The sequence below is a fragment of the Vulpes lagopus genome, chromosome 2 (assembly GCF_018345385.1).
Source record: "Vulpes lagopus strain Blue_001 chromosome 2, ASM1834538v1, whole genome shotgun sequence".
NCBI classification, from domain to species: Eukaryota; Metazoa; Chordata; class Mammalia; order Carnivora; family Canidae; genus Vulpes; species Vulpes lagopus.
The window spans coordinates 46,397,735-46,424,146 of record NC_054825.1 but is presented as its reverse complement, the minus strand read 5'-3'; the positions used below and the strand labels follow the sequence as shown (position 1 = coordinate 46,424,146).

The window sequence follows — 26,412 nt, the reverse complement described above, 5'->3', positions numbered from 1 at the left end:
CATTCATCCAGCAACCACTGTGAGCCAGGCACTGGACCCTGGAGATCCAAAGGCTACTTTGATACAGCCCCAGCCTACGGTGACTTACATGGTGTAGTGAAAGCCACAAGAGCCCTGGGCCCCAAACCCAACTTTGAATCCAGACCGCAAGGCCTGCTAGCTGTGCAGATGTGCAAAAAGAGCCTTTGGCTCTTGGAGTGAGAAGTAGATAGCAAAGCCATCTTTGTGGGCTCTGATTTAAAGGGCTTGGCCTGGGGAAGGTAGAAGAAGTCCTCCTTGGGTCTTCAACACCGAAGGAAAGCAGTGACACAGAGTAATCGAGGGCCAAAGAGACATGGAGGAACATGAGCCAAGCCTTGAAGAAAGAGTAGAGCCTGGAAGGGAAAAGCAGAAACCAAAGGGCATGGATAATCCCAAGCCATGGAAGGGCAGTCAAGGAGCAGGTAGGACAGGAGTGAAGGGTCCTGCTGGGAAGAAGCAGGGCCAGAAGGGTGGGCACCTGGGATCAGCCAATGGCCAGCTGTCCCTCACCCTGAGTCTTCAAATACTCCATTTTCATTTCAAGGAGAGGTGAGCCCTGCATGAGAGAAGGGAGGCCTGGCAGCCTGGGTGGCTCGGTGGTTTAGCGCTGCCTTCGGTCCAGGGCCTGATCCTGGAGACCCGGGATCGAGTCCCACATTGGGCTCCCTGCATGGAGCCTGCTTCTCCCTCTGCCTGTGTTTCTACCAGCCTCTCTCTCAATCTCTCTCTCGCTCGCTCTCTCTCTCTCTCATAAATAAATAAAATTTAAAAAAAAAAAGAGAGAGAGAAGGGAGGCTGATGGTGTTGGTGCTTCAATTTCCATACTCTAAACTAGCAAAACTAAAACCCCACACGTAACCAGCCCCACTCTTTGTGGAAGACATCTGAGTGTCCTCCATTGCTAATGAAGCATTGCCCCGTGATGGAAGAGGGGTCCCCTGTAACCCAAGCAGCCTTTGCAAGGGCGGTCGATCTCCTTGCTGTACAGGAGCCCAAGAGGGGTTGTAACTAAAATTTCCTCCGTCTTCACATTCTTGGTAAGATGTTGCTGTCCTGGAGATGTCTGAGAGCTCCTTGCACAGTAACGTCTCCAGCAGCGGCCAGGCCAGCCCGCTCGTGATTCCAGCTCTCAGGGCAGTCTGGCTACTCCAGCCTTATTTCAGGATAGCTGCCAGGAGAAAATTAAAAGCTATCTTCATCAAGGGAAAGAACTTCACACTCATTCATGTCTTCATTCAACAACTATTTCATGGTTGCCTACTATACACAAGAAGGATTTAAAGAAAAGATTAGACATACATACGCCTTTTCCCTCTAAAAGCGTGTGGTCAGTTCATCAAATGGAGCAGATAAAAAGTAATCAGTGAGGCTCGGTTGAGTGTCTGCCTTTGGCTCGGGTCATGATCCCAGGGTCCTGGGATCGAGCCCCACATCAGACTCTCTGCTTAGATGCCGGGGGTGGAGGACTGCTTCTCCCTTTCCCTCTACCTGCTGTTCCCCCTGCTTGTGCTCTCTCGCTCTCTCTCTCTCTCTCTCTCTCTGTCAAATAAATAAGTGAAATCTTAAAAAAAAAAAAAAAGAGGTACATCAGTGATAAATTCAGTCAAGGAAATATATAGAGTGTTATGGGAATCCAGAGGAGGAGACATGACTTCTAGGTAGGGGAGGGGAGGGAGTCAGAGAAAGCTTTGGAAGGAGGCTGCAGCTGCCGTGAATCTTGAAAGATAAGTAGGTTGTGGACAGGTAGACCTGGTGAGGAGTTTCACCCAGACAGTCAAAGCTTGAAGATTGTCTTTCTAACCCTGACTTTGCATGTGAGGATAGCGAGGTCCAGCCTGAAGACAGGGCAGCCTCTGGCCACACGGTGCCTTCCTCACAAGGGGTAGGCCTTCCGGGCAGAGCACAGTGTAGGCAGGGTCCCAGAGGTGTGGAAGTTCTACATACATATGGTTTGCTCAGGAAATAGGATTTGGTAACTGATTAGATGTCGGAGCTAAAGGAAAAGCTGGGGGAAGGTAGATGTGTTCGGCCCAGTGACTGGGAGGACACTGGGGCCAGGACAGGAAAGAAGCAGGACTGGGAGAAAAAGTGGTGTGTGGGGTTTGGGACATGCTGAACTGGAGGCCTTTATGAAATGTACCGGGGAAGGTTCTAGCAAGCCGTGGGAAACTGGTGCTGGAGTTCAGGAGGTTCATCAGGACCAAAGTTATAAAGTAGGAGTCATCTCTTCTGAGTGTTGAGTTGGGGTTGTCCAAGGGAGCATGGAGGGGAAAGAGGTGGCCAAGGACTGCAGCAACAGCTCCCTCTGGAGAGCAGGAGGCAGAGGAGGACCCGAGGCCTGGTCAGAGGTAGGCAGGGGCCAGGGGATGCAAGTCCCCAGAGGTGAGGGATGGGGAGAGGTTCCTCCGTCCTAGCAAAAAGGGTTAACCTGCTGCAAACATGACACAGCCGGATCCAGCATCTAGAACATGACTCCTGACCTCTGCAGGTGCAAGGCAGCCAGAGTCAATGTTATTTAGGAAATTTGACAGTGAAGAGGAGAGAGATTAAGGGGTGCCCGGGCTGAGGCAAAATGTGGTTTTCTTTCCTTTTTTAAGGCTTGGGTAGACTTAAATATCTTTCTTGGAAGATGGAGAGGAGCTGGCAGAGAGAGGAGGAGATAAGAGAAGGGAGAAGGAATGCTTGGAGGGCAGGGGGTGGAAGGAGGCAGGAGGGAGTAAGGTCGAGCACAGGACCTGTTGACATTTGGAATTGAAGTCTCTGAGCTGAGGTGGGGGGACCAAGCTGGAGAGTCACACAGGGGTGAGCACTGCAGCCCCACCAATCGATTCAGTCACGCAGGAGGAAGAAAACCAAAGAACAGAGGCCGGAGCCTTGGGAGAAACCCAAAGTTCAAGGTCAAATGGGCACCAAAGAGGGGACAGCTGGAAGACATAGTGGGGATGTCCAGAGGCCCAAACAAGTCTGCTGGTGGCACCCAGCCCTGAAGATGGGGCCGAGGGGACACGACTAACAAGGATATTGTTTGCTTTTGAGACAGGTTAGAATGCTCAAGTTCAAGTCCGATCGCAGCGTATCAAACGCAGGATTTCTCTGCTTACACTGGGCTTCCACTTCCAAATATTTTAATTAAACCAATATGTGAATAGTGAAAACATCAAAAGGACAAGGGCATTATTAATTTGAGAATCCAGGCGACTAATCACTTTATTCCTTTTAGTCATTTCCTCATTTAGCAATATCCTCGGTAACAAACATTCCTGTAGCTCCGAGATAATGTTCCTGGATTTAAAACCACAGCTTTGTTTTTTCCTCCCTCGGGGACTTATTTCTTATCGCTTGGGTCCTTTTGAAATAGGCAGTTATCAGATCAACCTTTAGCTCACTGGCCTTGGGTTGAATAGGTAATACGCCCTCCCCACCCCCCACCCCCACCTTTTCCCCCCAAATCACAGGCTCCGAAGAATTCAAGCCAAAATTCCAGGCTGGCTTTTAGCAATAAATACTGTAATTAACTTCTAACCAGGCGAGCTAACATTTTGCTTGGAGAAAGCATCGTTTTCTCAAACAAATGCCTTTCAAATAAAAACAATTTCATGCCCTCTTCTTGCAGCGTGATACTTTCCAGTGCTTGGAAATAACCAGTGTCATCTAAGAGTATGTTCTCAGAGATGTTTAAAATCCCTTTTTCTCCGGTTTCCAAGCTCTGCCATAGAAGCTGCACTCTCTTCTAGGGGTATATGGTGTCCAACAGAGTTAACGGAGCTCCCTTTCAATTAACTGTGCGGGAAGTTCTGTAGAAGCCCTCCTGAGCCTGTTAGATGTGACTTGGGTCCTGCCCCCCGGGAGACGAGGGGCAGTGGGAGTATTTCCTCACGGCCATAATAAACAGCACCAACGCCTAGATGCTCTCATGACCGCTTTAAATCCTCCACAGACAGGGCACATCCTTCTTGGCTGCACCTGGGACAGACCACTGCCCAGCCGGCAGGTGCCACACTGCCTTTAGCCCAATCAGTGTGGTGGGTGACACGAAGACCCATAGGAGGGTCAGCAGAGGGAATCTGAAAGGAGAAAGCCCTGAAAATATTCAAGAGCGTCCACAAAGCCCAAGTCCAGGGTCAGAGCTGAGCTGGGAACTACAAGGGCCTACAGTGAACCACGGGTGGCTGGTAGAGATTTGGTTAGGCCCCAGGGCAACGGAAAGGCAGGAACCCAAGGAAGAAGGCGTGGATGGAGCCCATCCTGAGATAGATTGTGAATGACGTCTGCCACACGGATTGCCACCCTCTGGCCTGCTCTGTTTCTTGGGGTTTTGATTTTTTTGTCCTTATGGTTTGGGTTTTGATTTTGGTTCAGCCACGCACATGGCAGTCTTGCTCCAAGGAGGTTTCTCGGCCACCACATAATTTCTGTCAGCATTTGGAGGGAGGGGTAGGGTAATGCTGCCTGAAACCTGGCCTTATTTTCTCAACACTGCAGAACCCCCCGTCCTGCGGTTAGGCTGCTGCTTGCTCACGCACGCAGAGCCTGGGTGGCCCTGGAGCCCTGCCACGCCAAGCAGCAGCAGCGCCGGAGGGCAGCATTCCGTGAGGTCCCCCTGGCCCCGAGGGCTGCACGGGAGCTGGTGAGGCCTGCTGCACAGATCGCTGACCCTGGAAGCAGAAGCCTTGCACGCCATCTCCCCGCTCCGATTCTGCTGCTTGCTAACCTCTGGGTTGGGGGCATCTCTCTCTCTCTCTCTCTCTCTCTTTTTTTTTTTTTGCTGGAAAGAAACAACTTCCCCCACCTGAACCATAGAATTGGAATCAGGACAGCTGAGAGGGAGGAGTGATTGAGAGAAGGTGTGTGAATTTACTTTGTGAACTGCAAAAGGCTGAGAGATGGAAGGGTGAATTGTCTACAGGCTCTGCTTGTTTGATTTTCTGGCCATGTGGTTATTCATACCCAAGTGCAAGGTGGGGGAAGGTTGCTTAGCAGCAGCACTTTTCTATAACAGGCTCTTTATCGAATCCCCCATGTGCTGGGGCTACGTGGGAAATGCAGGAAGCCGAGCAGAGTACGGGGAAGGAGGGATACTGAGTTCTACTCCGATGTGATGACCAAATCCATCCTAGCGTATTGTGTTCTGGGGAGGCACCTCACTAAGAGAAATATAGACCAGCGAGATAACATGTTGTAGCAGGAGACATCTGGGGAGCTCTGGGAGTTTATCCAGGAGGGGAGAACTCTGGGAGGAAAATGAAAGCTGTCTTGAGGTTTTGCAAATATTCTTAGGGAAGATGGATTTGGCTGGTGTCTTCCAGAGGAGGGTGGGCACTTCACAGGTGCAGGTCTCAGCTCTTCTAGAGCAATGTTTCCCAAACTCTGCTGCAAATTAGAATCACCTAGGAAACTAAATCTCCCATTCCCAAGACTACACCCCAAACCAGTTGAATCAGAGCCTCTGGGAGTGGGGCCGAGGCATCAGTATTTTTAAAAACTGGGTGATTGCAATGGGCAGGCAAGTTTACCTAGCAGTGATCTACAGAAGGATGGAGAGCGTTGGAACTAAACACAGAATGGAGGCGGGTGGCGGGGGGGTGGGGTGGGGGGGGTGTTGGACAAGGAGCTGCTAGAGATGAGATTCCCTGCCATTGAAGCTGCTCAGACCCAGGCTGCATCTCACTTGGTGGCGATGAGCTTAAGCATCCCATGATGGCTAAAGTAGACAAACTTCAAGTTCCCTCCCATCCTAAAAGCCTGAGTCAAGGCTCTGAGGTGAAGGTTTTCAAATTCCTGTTATAGTTCCAAGGAACTGTGTGTTCAAGTGAAATAAAATATTCAAAACAAAGGAGGAAGGAAGTGGATTCCCCACAACCACACCCACCCACCCAAGACCATTCGACTCATGGGGAGACCTCATGGAAATCTGGGAACTTAATGAAAATCTCTAGGACTCCAGGGAACACAGTTTTTAAAAACCACCAATTTAAGGGAAGGGAAATAGGACTTCCACAGAAATGAAATTTGCATTCAGCCATCTGTAGCTGGAATCATTATTTTGATGACCAGAAGTAGCAAATTCCAAATGGAGGAGCGCCAACGTAAATGACCGTGGACCTGAACTATTCGCTCGTTGGAAACATGAGGAGCATCAGCCGGCATGTGGTTAACCCAGCGCCTTGGAAACTAGACCGAGATCTTTCTGCTTATTATCTTGGTGCCACACGTAGGATATAAGAGCCACCTCCTCCTGTTCACCAAGGTATTTCCAAAAGGAAGAATGCTTACATATTATTTATTGCAAGTTCCCAGGCTTTGAATTACACAGACTCTAGTTTCTGTACCAGAGCTATAACTTACATGTGAAGAACAAAAGGCAGCCTGATAGAAGGGAAAGGAATAGGAAGTGGGGACAAATAGGTGGAGCCCTGGTTCTGCTATTATCCAACTGTAGGAATGCAGACAAATCACCCAACTTATCCATTTCCTCCTCTCTAAAATGGAACTCGTAATACCTGCTGCCTATTGTGGATTGTGAAGTTAAAGAAAAAAGCCAGGGTCATATCCTTCTAAGTTATATCAAATATGAATGATTATTGAAAGCAAAAACTAAACATTGGAAGGATCTCCATGGATGCAGATGGAATATATGTGGCAAATATAAATAAGGGAGGGTAAAAGGACTTATGTAATTTCAACTCTACATTTTACTTGATGTGGTAAATATTAACTTTAAGTAAACTGTAGCAAATGAGGCTTGTTATTATCCCTAGACAACAACCAAAAAATAAACACAAGAGAGGAACACCTGGGTGGTGTAGCCAGTTAAGCATCTGACTCATGATTTCAGCTCAGGTCATGATCTTAGGGTCATGAGATAGAGCCCTGTGCCCATGTTCACATGGAGTCTCCTTAAGATTCTCTCTCACTCTCCCTCTGTCCCTCCCACTCATGCTATCTCTCTTTCTCTCTGAAATAAATAATTTTTTAAAAAGTAATACAAGAGATGTGACCAGTCAACAGGTAAATTATTTCAAAAATCTAAAAATTAATCAATTCCCAAAGAAGGGAGGAAAAGGGTGAACAAAAGAACAAAGGGGGAAAAAAAAAACAAAAACAAAATCCCAGAAGAAACAAACAACACTGAAAAATAGTAGAACTAAGTCCAATCAATAATTATGTCAAATGTAGATAGTCTAACACACAAATAAGGATAAATATTGTCTGATTGGATTTTTAGCAAAAGGCCAAATGCTATCTACGGAAACCCACTCTAAATGTAATGATATAAGTAGACTAAAAGCAAAAAACTAAAAAAGAGATATGCATGGAAATATTAATCAAATAAAGCAGAGTGGCAATATCAATATTAAACAAAGTAGACTGCAGTACCAGAAAAAATTACCAGAGATAAAGTGGGAAAGTGCATAATAATAAAGGGGAAAATAGAAGTTAAATGAAGTTTAAAAACATAACAATGATAAATGCATATGTACCTAAACAAAAGCCCAGAACTCAAAAAGCAAAAACAGGTAGTGCTGAAAGGAGAAAAAGACAAACCAACAATTATACTCAGGGACTTCGACATCCCTGTCAAGATAATTAATAGAACAAGTAGACAACCGGGGCTGACTGGCCTTTATACCACACTTCATCTAACAGCAGCAGAAATACACTCTCTTTCCAAGTACACATGGAACAGTCACCAAAATAAACCATATTCTGGGCCACAAAACAGGGCTTAACAAATTTAATAAAATTGTAATCATATAAAATGTACTTTTTTTGACTACGATAGAATTTAACTAGAAATTAGTCACAAAGAGATCTGGCAATTTCCCAAATACCTGAAGTAAACGACACATGGAAATGAAACACCACAAGTCTCACATGAACTTAGAAAATACTGTGAATGGAATTAAAGTGAAAATACAACCTGTCAAAATTTGGAACATCACATATGTCTATTGCACATAACTTATAATAAAATCTGAAAGCAGAATTAATAAGATTAAGTAAGGGCAGCCCGGATGGCTCAGCGGTTTAGCACCGCCTTCAGCCCAGGGCCTGATCCTGGAGACCCAAGATCAAGTCCCATGTCAGGCTCCCTGCAAGGAGCCTGCTTATCCCTCTGTCTGTGTCTCTGCCTCTCTATGTGTGTCTCTCACGAATAAATAAAATCTTCTAAAAAAATAAGATTAAGTATAGCAACAAGGATGCTTAAATTTTGCCTAGGGTTTTTCATCAGTTTGTATCATATTGAATATATCAAGCTTGTATCCCATTTTTCATGTAGAGATCCATTTTTAGGCTATTTTAATAAGAATATCCTTACATGCAGGTGTGTGTGAGTGCACTCACACACACACACACGCACACACAGGTATTCAGAGAACATAGATTAGATATCACATCCCTGATTTTTGCGGTTGCCTATGTCTCCAGTTAGCCTAACTTCTAGAGCCACGCTTATCAAACTTGAGTGTGCAATAGAATCACCAGGAGACTCCACTTCCAGAGATTCTAGTTCAGGAGATCTGTGGTGGGTCTGAGAGTTTTGATTCCTAACAAATGATGTTGCTGCTGCTGCTGCTGCTGCTGGCCTAGGGATCATGCTTTGGGAACCATGGCTCTAGACCTATGCCACCCTAACCGGACTCTATCGTCGCTTGGTACTCAAAACCCCAGGCTCAAGGACACGTAACCAAGTGGGGTTAATTCCATTCTACACCCCACTGCCCTGCATTCCTTAACCCAATTTGGAAATGGAATTAAAACAGAGAAGTCAAAAAAAAAAAAAATCAACTATGTTCTTGGAGCCTGAACTGAGTGAATACTTCCAGGAGGAACAAAACTACACCCCCTTTTCCTCTCTCTCCCCCAGCTCTGAAAGAAGTTTCAAAAAGTAAAAAAGATAAAGAAGCAATTAGAGAGATACAGGTGAAGAACGGCAGAATGTTGATAATTCCTGATGGTTGGTGGTGGCTGCATGAGATTTTATTTTACTGCTTTGTTTTTAATATATTTGACATTTCCATTTATTTTTATTTTTTTTAATTTTCTCCAAAGAGCCCTGACATTTCCATTTTTTTTAAATGAAGTGTTTTTTAGGAGAGTAAACTGAGGATATAAAGTAGACGAGTCTAACAGAAGATGCAGGAAGAGGAAAACGTAAATGCTATTTTAAAATTCTCAAGATGGCTAGAAGCCACTTCATCAGGGCTCCTTAGACTCTCCTTTTAAGCCCGTACTAGCCCAGGAAAGTTAATACTTTCTAGAGACTAAGGATCTAGGCCAGCATTGCTCTACTGCAAGTCAAAATTTCTTTCAAATCTTGTCTTCTCTTCCAAATGTGATTTTGCATTTTCGTTAGTATCCATTTTCATCTAAAGATCACGTTTTAAATTATTATCATCCTGGGAAAGTATTTCCTACTTGCTCAACTAGGGGGTGGACAAGCTACCATTATTAGATACGTAACCCTTATAACTCCAGAGACTAAGTGGCTCAGTCTTAGAGGGGTATCACATGCAAGACTCATGCTCAACAGTCAAAATAATTAAGCAGCAATTTCTTTCTGTAAGTTTGTTCTCCAAGGACATTAAAATTGATATGCAATTATTGCTCAGAGTTCTCATACTCAAAAAAATACCAAGGTTTAGGTTGCATTGTATCCATACAATAAAACTCTTATACTAAATTAGCATCTAAGTATATCCTATGGTTTTTTTTTAGATTAACTGGTTTTGCCTTTCACTAGTTAGGGATGAATTAGTGCTGTCATCTTGGAACGGCCAGCAACGAGGCCATTAGATTAGTTGCTGGGAATTCTCCTCACATGCTTGAATCTTTTCATTGGATTCAAGTTATGCTTCAGGCTTCCTATTTTTGGTCACAGACTTATTTTTTATTGAGGTATAATTAACATACAGTGTTATATTAGTTTCAGGTGTTGTAACGGAGCGACATTTCTCTACATTACTCAGCGCTCAGCATAAGCGTAATCACCATTTGTCACCATACAGAATTATTACAATATTATTTATATTTCCTGTGCTGTACTTTTCATCTCCCCAACATTTTAAAAAATTTTTAAGAGGTTTATTTCTTTATTTTAGAGAGAGAGAGGGAGTGAGAATATTAAGCAGACTCCACATTGAGCATGGAGCCCCATGCAGGACTCGATCCCAGGACCCTGAGATCATGGCCTGAGCAGAAACCAAGAGTCGGAAGCTTAACTGAGCCACCTAAGCACCCCCTTATTTTTCTTTAATAATTAGAAGTTTATACCTCTTATTTTTTTAAGATTTTATTTGTTTCTTTGAGATAGAAAGAGAGAGCATGAGCAGGGGGCAGAGTGAGAGAGAAAAGCAGGTTCTCACTGAGCAGGGAGCCCAACACAGAGCTTGATCCCAGGACCCTGGGATCATGACCTGAGATGAAGCCAGATACTTAACTGACTGAGCCACCCAGGCACCCCAAAGTTCATATCTCTTAATTATTATCTATTTCAGTCATCCCCCCACACCCCCTCTGGTGACCACCAGTTTGTTCTCTATATTTAAGAATCTATTTTTACGTTTGTTCATTTGTTTTGTTTAATAGATTCCACAAAGAAGTGGAATCATATGGTATTTGTCTTTATTTGACTTATTTCACTTAGTGCAATACCTTCTAGATCCATCCATGCAGTTGCAAATCTCATTCTTTTTATGGCTGAATAAAATTCTATTTTATATATATATAAATTTATAATTATAATTAAAAATAATATAATTATATTTATATATAAATATAATTAAAATTATATAATAATATCATATAATTATATAATAATTATAATATATAATAATATTTAATTATTATAAATATATGTTATACTATGATATATGATGTATAATAATATTTAATTATTATATAATTATAATAATATATAATCGTATAAAATATTATATGATAAATTATATGATTATATTTATGTATAAATATATTATATATTTATTATATATTATATTATATAAATATAATTACATGTATAATATATATATTTTTAATATATATATTTTTAAGTTTAGTAGTGTATTTTATTGAATTTAACATGGTGAAAAATATTGTTTCAACATATAATCAACATAAATTACTGAGATATTTTACATTCTTTTTTCATGCTAACTTCTTCAAAATTCAGTGTATATTTTACATGTACATCTCAATTTATATGTCAAATGTTCATCAGAATTACTCAATTTGTAGAGTAATTCTTCATGAAGTTCACAGTTAAAAAAAGTAGATTCTTACACCCAAGTTGTGTCCAAATGTATTTAGAGGTTTTCCAATCATTGAATTGAGTCTCAGTTCTCAAATTTAAGTTAAAATTGAATAAATTGTGATATATATATACATATATATACATATATATTTATGATATATATATATCATAAATTGTGATATATATATATATATCTATATATCACATCTCCTTTATTCATTTGTCTGTCGATGGACACTCAGGTTGCTTCCACCTCCTGGCTATTGTAAATAATGCTGCAATAAACATAGGGGTACACACATCTTTTGAATTAGTATTTTTGTTTTCTTTGGGTAAATACCCAGTAGTGGAATTACTAGATCATATGGTATTTCTATCTTCAATTCTGTAAAGACCCTATTTCTAAATAAGATCACACTCACAGGTTCTGGATGGATATACATTTTGGGGAGACACAGTTCAACCCAGCAGTGTGTCTGTGGCTATGCACACATGAACCATGCACAACAGCCCAGTAGTATTCATCACATGCTTCTTTTTATTCATAGGGCACTTTCTGTTTTATAGAGAATGTGTGTGGGGAATGTGTGTGTGTGTGTGTGTGTGTGTGTGTGTTGGTTGTGTTTCTTTGTTGTGGTTGTTTGGGGGGGGTGGGGGTTTGCAGTCCAGTGACCACTGCTGTAAATCTTTGTGGCCTGCTTTTGGGGTGGTTCCAGGCCAGTGAGTGGGCTAGCATCCTGCATACACCTGACTGCTGTGAACTTCCTCCTTAAACCAAGGAAGTTGTACCTCCTAGGGTTTCACCTCTTACTGTATATACAGGATGCTCCTTTTTTATGTGTTCTGATCACCCACATGGAATCCTCTAAAGTAGGATCCTAATACAACTCTGTGAGTTTACCACAGATGTTCCTTAGAGAGAATGCTTGAGGCAGAGCTGACCAGAGGGATGAGGAGGCAGAAGAGCTGAATTCCTATCTCACCTCTGACATGTTACCTTTAAGAATTTATTTATTTATTTGACAAAGAGCAAGATAGCTCAAGCGAGCACAAGCAGGGTGAGGCGGCAGAGGGAGAGGGAGAAGCAGACCCCCCCACTGAGCAGGGAGCCCAACACAGGGCTCCATCCCAAGCCCAATGCGGGCTTGGATCATGACCCGAGCCAAAGGCAGATGCTTAACCAACTGAGCCACCCAGGCGCCCCGTCTAATGTGTTATTTTTTAGACAGCTCCAATTTTCCCTGTCCCTGCTGGGGGAGGATGCATTCTTGCAAACATGTTGCTGTCCTTTACCTACATACATGGGCCCTCATAAAATATTTCTCTTCTTACTATTGATAGGGTAGCTGTTTTTAAAAATGGACCTTCCTGGGTTTGTCAACAAATAGTGAGTTTTTTCTAACTACTAGCTCTTTGCTGACACTGCGGACCATGAAAAGAAAACCAGTCCCCGCAGGACTAGAGGATTGGATAAGTAAACTGAGGCAGATGTATGCCATGGGATATTATGCAGCAGTTAGGAAATACTGACAGTCTTTACAGAAACAAAGATAGACTCTAAAAGCAAAGGGTTGTTGGAAACACAGCAAATTTTTGTGACTTCTGCATACACGTGTATATCACATTAGTGTAGGTGCTTGCTGGAGTGGGCAGGGGGGATGGCAGTGGGAATCCAGTGTGAGGGGGAAAATAAGGCAAGAGAGGTCTTTCATAGCAAAAGTGTCATGAGCTGAAGAATCTGATTAATTCAACTCTGCCCCTGAAGTTAAAAAAATCTTGCAGAGTTTAGAATCAGCATTTAGGATAGTAAAACAGTGAAGACAGCAATGGATTAAGTGTCAGAAAACCGGGCATAGATACTAAAAGTCGAGTTAAGAGGTTGGAAGCAGGAAATAGCTCTGGAATAGGACTTTCAGGATGAGCAGGGGATGCTAGCCATACTCAGCACCACCAGAGTGTCTTTTTGTCAGGTGTAAATAAAACAGGGAAATGAGAAATCACAACTGAATTAAAAAAAAAAAAAAAACAGACATACAAGTTGCTGACATTTTCCACACTTGATTGAATGCTGACAATGGGCCGGGTGAAGTAGCTGAAGTTAAGGGCGAATCACATAAGATCATAACTGTGAATCAGGAGAGGATGGGCTTTATCCCAAAGCTTGGAAGTTTGGAGGGGAAAGGTAGGAGACAAGGTGCACTTCAGAAGGTTCATCTGGAGTGGCACGCAGAGAGAGCCACAGTTCTCTGCCAGTCCAGCTGTGAGGCAGAGAATGGAGACGGGAGGCCACTGGGCAGGAGAGGGAAGGACAGGAGCACAGTGGCAGCAAAGGGGATGATACACCTGACAAGCGATCGGCTGGCAGGGGGAAAGATAGAAAAAGAAGAAGATGGTGGCCATAGGTTGAATCTGAGCAATGGGAGAACAGTGTTTTAAATGGAGGGGTTAGGGGGCACCTGGGTGTTTCAGTGGTTGAGCATCTGCCTTTGGCTCAGGTCATGATCCCAGGGTCCCGGGATCGAGTCCCACATGGGGCTCCCCAGAGGGAGCCTGCTTCTCCCTCTGTCTCTGCCTCTGTGTGTGTGTGTGTGTGTGTGTGTGTGTGTGTCTCATGAATAAATAATAAAATCTTTAAAAATATAAATAGATAGATGATGATAGATAGATAGATAGATAGATAGATAGATAGATAGATAGAGGGGTTAGGAAGCAGGCTCATTTAGGGTGAGAAAGCTGTTAGGGTTATCCCTAGATGAACAGAGCTCTAGTGAGGCCCTTTGCAGGAGCTACACTTCTGCAACCTCTAAAGCAAAGTCCTAAACATGGTCCTTCCCTGCTTCCTGGGAGTAGACAGTGGAGCCAGGAGCAGGGGAGGTGGCCCTGAGACCCCCTGGGCCACAATGGCAGGCCTGCTGCCCCTCAGGGTGGGAAGAAGTGTGGTGGGTGCTCAGGAACTGTGGTGTGATGAGCTTCGGGACTTCTTATTCAGCAGCCAGCGTTAGCTCCAAACAGATCTCAGCTGTCACTACCCCCGATCAAAATCTTTTCACGGCTCTGCAGTGCTGCAGCCCAGCCCCACAGTCAGCCCAGGGTCTCCCCATCCCACCTCACATCCAAGGGTGCTCCCTGCACACTCCCACTGCACCCAGCACCCAGGATGCCCCTGATCTAGCAACCCACAGTGTCGCCTACCCCTCCAAGGTCAGGCTCTCCTCTGTCCCCAAATGCCCTCCCTGTCCCCCGCCTGGTGAACTCCTCACCCTGCCAATTCCTGCCCAAATGCCACCTCCTCTCCAAAATCCTCTACGCACCCAAGGAATTTTAACAGCCTCTCTGTTCACCTGTGTTAGTATGTGTCTGAGCTCAGAAAGTTGTGGGCGGTCTGATCTTTGTAGCCCCTCGCCCCCACCAGTGCTGTACCCGGCTTATTTTCTTACTTAAACCATAGATGGTATCTATTTCATACAATGTTATTTGGGGCTTGAAAACACACAAAGTTCCTTTATAGTTAGTAAGTATTCAAGGAAAATTTGGAGTCAGAATAAATCAAATGTGAATATTTTAAAGAATGAGAATTAGCCGTACTTAGCCATAATTTAGCAATGAAATAAGAACAAAGACTTGGCATTTCCCTTTATTCAACCTGTGATCATAGCGTGCCAAAGGGAGAGCCAGCCTTCTTTCTCTGATACTCTGATTTTCAGTCCAACTGTGTTACATCATGTTTTAGAAAATCACACAAGCTCAGTTCTTTCCAAACCCAAAATGCCAAAGCAAATCTGAACTGAACAATTACTGTTGATATGTACATAAATTTATTTAACAGAAACCATAATTTTGATACTTTATCAAACTGAACCTGGATCTCCCTGAAGAGAAATGTGTGTGTGTGTGTGTGTGTGTGTGTGTTAATAACATTTTTGTGCATCACTGAACATACTTACCATTGGGGTCAGAAGGTATGGAGGACATTTTTGAGATTGGAATTCTTAAACAGGAATATTCAGATACAAGTGGGACTTGAAGGAGTTTCTAAGAATCTCTTATCTCAACTCCAGGGTTAAAATACAATAGATTAGAACAATACAGCTCATAATTTATTTCTATTCAACAAGCATTAAGTGCCAACCAAGTGCCAAATAGTGGGCAAAAACATATATGTCCAGCAAAAAACGTGCACAAATGGTTATAGCAGCTTTACCCATAAGAGCCAAAAACTAGAAAAACCCAAAAGCCAATCATTAATTAAAAAGTAAATAAATGGTGGCATATTCATATAATACTAAGTTGCTCTGAAAAAAGAATGAACTACTGATAAATGCAGCAATTTGGATGAATCTCATGGGCATAAAGTGAAGTAAAAGATGCCCAACACAAGAGTATATATGATATTATTCCATTTATTTGAAATATAAAAATGAGCAAAACTATAGCGTTAATGGCAGAGTAGTGGTAAACCTTGGGTCTTGCAGGGACAGAGTAATGACTTTGAGGGGGCGAGGGGTTACCTTCTGGGGGTCTGGGGTGGTCTTTATTTGCATAATAGTAACACAGGTGTAATAAAAATATAAAAAATCATCAGGTGGGGCACCTGGATGGCTCAGTTGGTTAAGCATCTGCCTTTGGCTCAGGTTGTGATCTCAGGGTCCTGGGATCGAGCCCTACACAGCGGGCTCTCTGCTCAGCAGGGATTCTGCTTCCCCCCTCCTTAAGCCCTCCCCCCTACTCATGCTCTCGCTCTCTCTCTCCTTGTCTCTCACTTTCAAATGAATAAATAAAAAATCTTTTTAAAGATATCACCAGGCTATAAACTTATAATTTAAATACTTTGCTATATGCCCTATATTACTAATTTTTTTAAAAAAATTAATACAGAGGGGCTCCTGGGTGACTCAGTCAGTTGAGCAACGTACTCTTAGTTTCATCTCAGGTCATGATCTCAGGTTTGGGAGATGAAGCCCCATGTGGGGCTCTGCCCTCTTCGGGGAGTCTGCTTGAGATTCTCTCTCTCTCTCTCCCTCTGCCTCTTCCCTTGCTCACATCCAGCCTCTCTTTCTCTCTCTCAAATAAATAAATAAATCTTTTTAAAAAATTAATATGGCTACAGATTGGGCTGCTAGAAATTCACTCAACTGAAATGACTTAAACAAATCTCGCACGTGTTCAGGAAGTGACAGCTACATCAGAACTTAGTCATCTGCCTGACAACCGTAGATTTCCTGTCGTAAGACACATGCTGTGTCCGTAATGTGAGAAGGGGGAGCAGTGTGCATCCTCACACTTAACAGTACGATGTGTGGGCTCACCCAGTGTCTTGAGATAGTTTTTTATTGTTGAGCTAAACTGGACTCTCTTTTATACCCTCCCCCCCCCCCCAAGGGTTAGTCACAATCCAAACCCTTAGTGGCATATACATTGTGTAGAAAGTCACATGAGTCTAGGTGCCTCCTAGGATTGATTACTGATAATGAAACCCCTGGGAAAGTTGGCTCTGGGAATCCTAATGCCCACAGACTGGGATGTGGGCATGGTGGTGAGATGGGAGGGTGGTAGGGCAGAAGGAAGGCCACAACCCCCATAACTGGGCCTCTGTCTTCTCCCCTTTCAGTGTTTGCTCTGTTGTCCAGGCAAAGCCAGATACGAGAAGTAAAACTGGGACACCTGGATGGCTCAGTGATTGAGCATCTGCCTTCAGCTCAGGTCATGAATCCAGGGTTCCCCAGAGAGAGCCTCCTTCTCCCTCTGCCTGTGTCTCTGCCTCCCTCTGTGTGTCTCTCATGAATAAATAAATAAAATCTTAAAAAAAAAATTCCTCCCTTGATTGTGAAGCTTTTGCCTTTGACCAGGACTCAAAAAAAAAAAAAAAAGAGATGGTTATAATAAAAATTAAAATATAACAAAATAAGAGTGATTTTCCAACTTTCAATGCAATGGAGGGCTTGCTAAACCCTGATGCTGGACCCCACCCCAGAGTCTCTGGTTCAGCCAGACTGAACCTACCTCCAACCAGCTTCCAGGGGACGCTGATGCCACTGGTCCGAGGACCACACTTTGAGAACTACTGGTGTTATGGTAAGAATAGGAAATCAGAGCATCAAAGTTCAAGTCCTAAACTCTACTAATAATTTGTGACCTTGAGCAAGCAACTTAATCTATCTGGGCCTATTTCCTCTTCTGTATAATAAAGGTAATATGTGTCCTGCTTGCCTTACACAACTGGCTTTCGTACTTCATGAGTTCATTTCTGTTTTGAAAACCAGAAATCATTAGACCAGAAGTTCTTCACTTTTTTGTGTCACGGACCCCTTTGGAAGTCTGTGGATACCTTTTCAGACTACTGTTTTTAAATCCACAAAATAAGATACAGAAGAGTACAAAGGAAACCAATTATATTGGAACATAATTATCACAATATTTCTAGAAAACAAATTTGCTTCTTAGTAAATTTTAGTCACGTGCACTTCTTTAACATTAAAATAGGAGATCTCAGGGAGGGGCCCATAATTATTGCCATTGCAAGATAGTGATGAGGTTTTAAATAACATTTCAAAATATCTGTATCGCTTCTAATGTCATATGAATACATGTGATTTCTATTGGTGACAAAGTCACCATACTGCCAATATTATTATGGTTGGCTGCTGAATTTATAAAAGAAGGAATGCTAGAGACACTTGGGTGACTCCGTGGTTGGGCATCTGCTTTTGGCTGAGGTCATGATGCCAGGGTCCTGGGATCGAATCCCACATCGGACTTCTCAAGGCGGGGGCCTGCTTCTCCTTCTGCCTATGTCTATTTCATGAATAACTAAATAAAATCTTAAAAAAAAATAAAAGGAATGTTACAATAAGGATGTAACTGACAGCCCCCTCCAAGATGGTAGTATGAAGTAAGTAGGTATGTTCCATTTTCAAGATACCGGATTAGCCAACATATTCTGAGACTCACTTGGGTTTGTGCCCACATGTGAGCTTTTTTAAAACTCATAGACTAGAGCAAAAATGGCACAGCTGCAGACCTCCAGCTGGCATTGTGATGGCGGCCAGTGATGTCTGACCCCTTTCATCCTTGAGCTTATTGGGCTACTTCCCAGATAACTTCTAAGAACTGCTGAAACTCAGAATTTTGTTAGTAAGAAGAACTCAATTTTCACTTTCCAAAGGAAAAAACCAGTATCTAGATCACAGTGATCTGTTGGCTGTAAAGAAAACATCTTTTTTGTCTAGACCCAAGGGTTGGGTCAGCAACTGCGGGCATTAAGATTATGGGATCAAGTGTCTGAGAAGCAGGGCTTGGATCAGTAAGCGATACCTATATGAATCCGGGAGAAAGGCATTGTTGGTGCAGGTGGTTTAGGCCAAATATATATGCCCAGCATTGACAGCTAAAATGGATAAAATCCATATGTCAAACAAGAGTGGAGATTTCCTCATATCGACGTAGCCATGACAAGCTTCGCCAAAGCTTGACCTTCCATGAACACACCCACTAGCAAGAGCCATGAGTCACCTGCACCTTTTTGTGGGGTAGCTCTGGACACCATTACGTAGCCCTGGAACTGCTTACAGGCACATTAACTGGAGGTGCAGCTGCTTTCAATCTGCAAGCCCAGGTGGGGGCTAGTTCTGGAGCTCTTCCAGAAGCTAACCTGTGGGCGTAGGGAACCAGGCCCGTGTCTGCTAAAAATCTCATACGGCTTTCTTTACACTTTGCTATTATATGATGAAAGATTTGTCTAAACCCAGAGAGTGGGTGCATGGGTAACAGTAGTAGATGGTAAAAAGATTTGGGGTCCTCGAGTCTTATTTCCTTGGAAGCCAATGCAGTTCTCTCCTGTGCCGTATTTCAGAAGGTTTTTTAATGGACTTTTTGGTTTCCAGATAACAACCTCTTCTATAATATTGACATTAAGAGTAATAAAACGTTAGCCAGAACCTACCTCAGTTCTGAGCTTGAGATGCTCTGAATGGGATTTTTAAGAAGAACCAATAAAAAAGAGAAAATAGGTATATCCCTCAGGAGTATTTCTGCTTGTACCATGTCCTTTATATGAACTAAGAAAGATTTAAGCTTTAAAGAAGGTAATACACATGTATGGTAAAATAAATTTTATATGGCAATAAAAAGATATAAGATGGGAAATAAATGTTCCCTTCTCATCTCCCATCCCAATCTAAACCCTAATTTCTGTCCTCAACTGTTAACAGTTTTATAACTTTCTCTGAAAAGTTTTATGCGTGTGCATACATGTTTTATGTATATGCTTTTGCTTAAATGTATACACAAATGAGATCATACCAAAACACTGTCTGCAGGGAATATCCTTGTTACAAACCTTTTGTGTACTTATAAAAGTATATCCCTCCAGTACTTTCCTACAATTAGAATTCTTGGGTCACATGTATAGGCACTTAAAGTTTTAGCAGTATAACCAAATTGCCCTCCAACGTGATTGAATTGGTTTACCTTCCCACCAACAATGTAATAGATGCTTGCTGGCTCATACACCTGCCAACTCTGGCAATATTAAATATTTTCATGTCAATCTGGTGAGTCAAGAGTATCCCATTGCAGTTTTGACTTGCATTTCTTAAACTATAAGTGAGGCAGAGCATCTTTCCATTCGCTTACGGAGTATTTATTCTTGGTGTTCTTTGAATTGCTTGTTCATCATTCTTTGCCTATCTTTCCTTTGAGCTGGTGTCTTTTCTGCTGTGGATTTTTGCATTCAGCAATATGAATTCTTCCTCTATGGTAAGCACTGTGTGCTGGTCACTAGACCTGCAACAGGGAGGAAACACTTTTTGGAACTCGCGGTGTTCTGGGAGACCAACATTAGTTCAATCATGCTCTGAATGGATGTATGTAACAGACTGAGTTAAATGCCTTGGAAGAGAGGCTTTTACATCTCTTAGAGTATGTGAAAGAAGAGACAGGCCTGAACTGAGGGTTGGGGAAGGCTCCCCTAAGGAACTGACCTCTAAAGAACAAATACGGGATCCCTGGGTGGCGCAGCAGTTTGGCGCCTGCCTTTGGTCCAGGGCGCGATCCTGGAGACCCGGGATCGAATCCCACGTCGGGCTCCCGGTGCATGGAGCCTGCTTCTCCCTCTGCTTCTCCCTCTGCCTGTGTCTCTGCCTCTCTCTCTGTGTGTGTGACTATAATAAATAAATAAAATTTAAACAAAAATAAAGAACAAATACGATTTGGGGTTCAGAGAAATACTTCTGGAAGAAGGAACAGATTGTGCAGGGAATCTGTATTAGGTGGGCTAAAAGAAGGCCAGAGAGCAGGGCACAGGGAACAGAATAAAAGTGATTCATGATGAGGCTGCACCACATCACCACGGGCCCCAACCCATTAAGGGTTTTTTTTGTTTTTTTGTTTACTTTTTCAGATTTATTAAAAAAATAAACAAACAAACAAAAAAAACCCAGAATGATAATAAAATAAAAAGCCATCAACAAGGAAGCCAGACACAGGCTAGAAGGCCAGAAGGTAGCTAGAAAAATATGCCTTAGGAAAGTTAGGGAGCCCTATTACCTTTAAAAATATAAAGCTGTACGTAACAGCTATTTTTCTGTTGATCTAGCTACTCCTGCCCTACCCTCCAACATGGCACTGCTGGCTTGCCTTGTAAGGCCTCAGTTTCATGAAGAATCCCATGTACACATAGGCTGGTGTAGTAGTTCTTAATTCACTAGAAGATCTCATCCCCATATGGTCTCATTCCAGGTGTGTGGCCGACTACCTTCATCATTCTTAGAGATGGTTTCACCTCTTGAAAATACCGCTACTAAAGCACAAAACATTGTTTTTATAATGATCAACAAATCTCCCCCTCCATTTACATGCAGGTGGTAAATGACTACAGAGTTTCTTCTCTTACAGAAATAGAAGGGTGTTGAGTCATAGTTGATGGTCAAACCTGTATTCCGAGGAGAATATTCTGGCTGAAAGGAAATAGGTAGATCAATTAGAAGGTTTTCCAATTCGACCAGATGAGATCTGGTGGTGGTCTTGCCCTGCATTATGGCCATGGACATGGAGGGAAGTTGATGAATTCAAGATATATCCAAGGGGTCAAGTAAAATTTAAACACTGGATTGGATATAGGAGATAAGGAAGAGGGAGAGGTCCAGGATAATTCCTCCTTGTCTAGTGAAGTGGATGGTAATACCACTTAACATAGCAAACACTGGAAGAGGTCTAGGGTGAGATGGGGCCTACATATCTAAGTGAAGCAGTCCAGTAAGCAATCAGATAAAGAAATATGGGACCCGAGGAGAAATCTGGAGTGGAAAAAGAAATTTGGAAGTCAGCAGAATACAGTAATTAAAGCCATGGCATAAAAAAATAAGAATAAATAAATAAATAAATAAATAAATAAATAAATAAAGCCATGGCATAAATGAAATTGCCCAAGAAATACACCACCCAAATTGGATCTACTCTTAATTCTCAAGGAACACTAATCTTCAGTAGCCAAGTACAGATAGATGACATGGGAAAGAAAGAAGAGATGAGTAGCTTGAGAGCAGGAGGACAGCAAGCTGACTATGTTGTGCCAGAAACCAGAGCTAGAATATTTCAGTTAGGATGGCATGGTCTCTAGCGCCAAATATTGCTGAGACACCTAGCAAGGGAAGGCCTGGAAGAGGCCTGGTGGATGTAGCAACATGGAGGTCCCAGGGACCATTCATCTGAGTCGTTCCAGTGGAGTAATGGTGGCAGGAGTCAAGTTGGAGATGGTTGAAAAATGAATGGGAAGTGGGAAATTGGAGAGACCATATGGACCACTCTCAAGTGTGGTTTCTGAGAGAAAACACCTGCAAACCTATTCGTCCTCAGTCTCTCGTCTGGACCTTCTTTGCCACTCATTAAGTTGAATTGATTTTATAATTCAGTATTCGGTATTCCACAGCTGGGGGGGGGGGGTACATCTCCCAGTAGTCATGGCAACCAGCCAGCCAGGGATGGAGTCTGCAGGGGCCCTGCCTGTAAATAGGAAGCTCTTGCACCCTTGGAGCAGCTCTGACTCTGCTGGCCTCCAGAGACCCACTGTAGAAACACTGCTAAAAATGGATTTAAGGAACAGAGTCCTTATATTTTAAGATCCTCCTGAAAAAAAACGGAAGGATAAATGGGGTCTAAGATTTGGAGAGTGAAACAGGATAAACCATGAGTTGATAATTATTGAAGCTGGGTGATATATACATGGAGGTTTATTTTACTGTTCTTACTGCTTTTCTTTGTATATAAATGTTTCCGTAATACATAATACATGGCACACAATTAAATTTAGTAACTCTGTGAAAGTGAAGTTTGCAAAGAGCCAGTGACCATCACAGGCCCACTGTGTATATGACACTTGATACCAAATCTCTTGGGCATCTGGGTGTCTCAGTGGTTGAGCGTCTACCTTTGGCTCAGGTCGTGACCCCGGGGTCCCGGGATCGAGTCCCACATCAGGCTCCCTGCATGCAACCTGCTTCTCCCTCTGCCTGTGTCTCTGCCTCTCTCTCTCTCTCTCTCTCTCTCTCTCTCTCTCTGTGTGTGTGTGTGTCTCTCATGAATAAATAAATAAAATCTTTTTTTTAAAGAATCCCAGATCTCTTTTAAAGCCAATACACCATTGGCTTAGGGGTTTCAAGGTGCTGAAGGCCTAATGGAAGAAAGTCAGCTCTCATGTGCTATCCTTTCTTCTCAAACTGAACACTTCGTTCCTTACCCCTCTTCTCCTTTCTTACCTCCCTCCTGAGTGTGGACACATTTCAGTCACTTCTCATCTTCATGAACTTGAACAAGTTTCCTCTAATCCCTGGGCTGCTCTCTGAGAGATGGGGACACGCACCCGCCTAGCAGTGTCACTAGGGCTCATTCTGACAGGGTATGCGGGAGCAGCTAGCATGGCTCAGAGCCTCAGGAGCCCACAGAAGTCAGACAGGTCATACAAATGAATGAAGGGATTAAGTAGCAGAAGATCATGGGACCCTCTTGTCCTAGCTTTAGCTTTGTCGCTTTTAGTAGACATACAAGTAGAAAGAATTATGAGAAAGTTGCTATTCTGTGAGACGAATAGCAATGCAAGCATGCTCATAAATGGAATAAATAATCCATAGTCATAAACAAATGGGCAGTAAACCAAGCCTTAGCCTCAGTGTTGGGGGGTCCCAGGGAGCGGTGGGGTTGGGGCCAACTAGAGCGCACAGGCCCCATGAAATGGGGCGGTCCTCCTCAGCTCCAGCTGGTTGCCGCTGTAAGGAAATGTGGAGCCAATGCTAACATGTCTTCTTGTTTTACAAGAGAAGCTAGAAGCTAGAGAACCCAAATGGAGTTTGGGTTCAATTATATAAAAACAAAACAAAACACGATGAAAGCCAAACTAAGCTTATCTGTGGGCCAAAATCAGCTCACGGGCTGCCAGCGTGCAACCTCTCCCCTAGATTATGGGATATAATGCAGTTTGCCTTCCTCTCCTTTTCTCTTCTTCCTTTTTCTCCTTCGCCTCTCTATTTCCACATCCTTTTCTCCTAACCACTCCCACATCTCCTTTCTCTACTAAATCTGAGAGGTGGAAGGGATTGAATGGGTTGAATGGTTCATGCCCTAGATGCCTCACCTCTGTCTCAGCCTCATTCAGTGCCAGGCACATAGCGGATCCTCATCAAACACTTGATGAATTAATAATCCAGCAACTAGGGGAAGGGGGAAGGGGGCAGGGGGCAGTTGACTTTCTTGTGCACACCCTCGGCTTATGCGAGGAATTGTCTCCTTGTTCTTGACAGCTCTGCGAAGTCGCTCTGGCCGCTCCATCATCAATGGGAACTGGGCAATTGACCGGCCAGGAAAATATGAAGGTGGAGGGACCATGTTCACCTACAAGCGTCCGAATGAGATTTCAAGCACCGCGGGAGAATCCTTTTTGGCTGAAGGTCCCACTAATGAGATCTTGGATGTCTATGTGAGTGTGGATGTTTCTGGACTGTTGGGATTTTGCATCTTGTTTCTTCTAAGGACCACGCTTAGCACAAATAAGCAACGAATCATTGCCCGGGCCCAATAAAACCATTCGAGCTGAACCTTTGGAGGTGCCTAAATGCTTGGCATTCATCTTTGCCATTCACCTCTGAATGTACCTAGCTCATAGAAACCTTAACCTCTACCAGATGCTTATTACTCTCAGAGTTTATTGACCCCCTAAAACCATTTTCACTTGTTGAACCAAATCAGAGGCAAAACATATCCTTTATTTCATGAGCATTGGCTCCCCTCCAGGCACTTTTCTCCTAATGCTAATTTGGCATGTTTTCTTTTTATGGCAAAAGAAAGCAAATGCTTAGAGCAAGACAAGACTGCTCAAGTTCCCAGCCCTCTTCAAATTCTATTAAAGCGAATGAAGAAACAAGAACTCCAGAGTACTCCAGATGATACAATAAAGCTTGGAGTAACAATGTAGAGGTTTACTACAAGTTCCTTGCCTTACAGAAGACACAATTTGGGATTTATTTTACAAGAAACTAAATTATTAAGTCTCTCAAGAGTTTGAAACAGACCTTCTTTTTTAAAAGAAAGCACTAAAATCCATCCTTCTTAAAAAGATCAGGAAATTTCTTAAAGTGACAAGAAATGAAAGCTTGAAATGAGCTTTTGTAAAGACGAGCTCACCCATGTATCTGCATTCTCTTACCATCTCCAAAACTATGCTAATCTATATGCTATCTGCTGTGTTCGAATTCTATAAATACCAGTTCTCAGTTCTCCAACTATATAGTTACATGTTCCTTCCTGTTGGGCCTGGTGGCTCATAGACTAGAAACTATAAAAGAAGCCTTATTATGGTTAATTTTGAATATGTTTTTAAGACTGTCCAGTTGGTTGTTGGACTCTGGGTAAGTTTCAAATGGGATCAGGGGTAAAGGACCCACTGTGGGTGGTCTAGGATGTAGTGGCCAACAATAATTTCATAAACGGGACAAGGATTGCACTGGCAGGATGCTCATGCAGAAGAGGCATAGGAGAGGCAGGGAGGGTGTCCAGCCTCAGACCTACTGTCAGATTATGCAAAAAGAGAAACAAGGAAATTAGGAGTAGAGGATGGGAACCAGAGGCCACACCACTGCATCCCTTGGGGTCCTGTGTTCACCACCATGGTTCTTGGGTGTAAGGATCTCAGTGGTCCTCATGTCTGCCTTCCCTCGGGTGATCTGTAGAAAGGCCCCATTTCACATGTAGAGAGCAAGTAAGGGATGATGGCAGAGAGAATGGACACTTTCATGAACCAAACAGTACCCACTGTGCCGGGGTGACTGGAAGATGCTTGTGGCTTTAAAGGATCTAAGAGACAGCTGTGATTCTGGTCTCCTTCTCCAGTTGAAGAAATCAAAAGCAATGAGACCATGGGATGTGCTCTAGGTTACACAGCTGGTCAAGAGGAGAGCCCCTTTATGAAGTGGTAGAGACAGAAACATCTGAACAGGACAGTGTCCCCTTGCCTGGCTCATATTCACACTGCAGATTCCCATTCTCACACTCTCTTTAGTCCAGCACCCTACTTCTCACCAGGAAGGCACAAGGGACTTTGTGTTCCAAAGCCAATAGGGAGGGATTCATTCTGCAAAGCCATGATGATTTATTTTGTGGGGTTTTTTGTCCCAGACCATGTTTAGTTCCTCACTTCCACGTCCTCCTGCAGCTCCCTGCTTGATTCCTTGCTTTTGTCATTGGGTCCTAGGAGAGTAGAAACCAAGGAGACTGACTTCCTTTACACCGGTCTTCCTGACCATGTCTTTTTGTGGTTCTGGAGCTTTCCATGGATGAGAGGGGATGAAACGCAGAAAGCAAATGAGGGAGAGGGTGGGGCAGATCTTTCCTGAGCCAGGCTCAAAGCCAGGTAGGGTTCAGGAGCATGAAGGATCCCAGGCTGGCTCTGCCCAAGACGGCTGGCTCTTCTTTGTGTGACTCTATCTCGCCACCTGGTGTTCGAGTGCGTTCCCCTGGAGCATAAACCTGGCTTGGCCATTTTGAGAGCGCTGAGCAAAATCTAAACCATAGGATACGATGGTTGAGAGCCAACAGAAAACCTCTGCAGCCAGTGTTCCCCTCTTCCTATTTGGAATAGGAATAAAACTTTGACT

At 43.3% G+C, this 26,412-nt stretch overlaps 1 protein-coding gene across 3 annotated transcripts in view; it reads left to right on the top strand.

Moving 5' to 3' along the window:
- Positions 1-26,412, top strand: part of THSD4 (thrombospondin type 1 domain containing 4) — a 582,162-nt gene that overhangs the window by 505,893 nt on the left and 49,857 nt on the right. For all 3 annotated transcript variants that reach the window (XM_041743611.1, XM_041743613.1, XM_041743612.1), the window contains exon 9: positions 24,064-24,239. In XM_041743611.1, the coding sequence (XP_041599545.1) occupies positions 24,064-24,239 (176 nt within the window). The remainder of the gene's footprint in view (positions 1-24,063; positions 24,240-26,412) is intronic.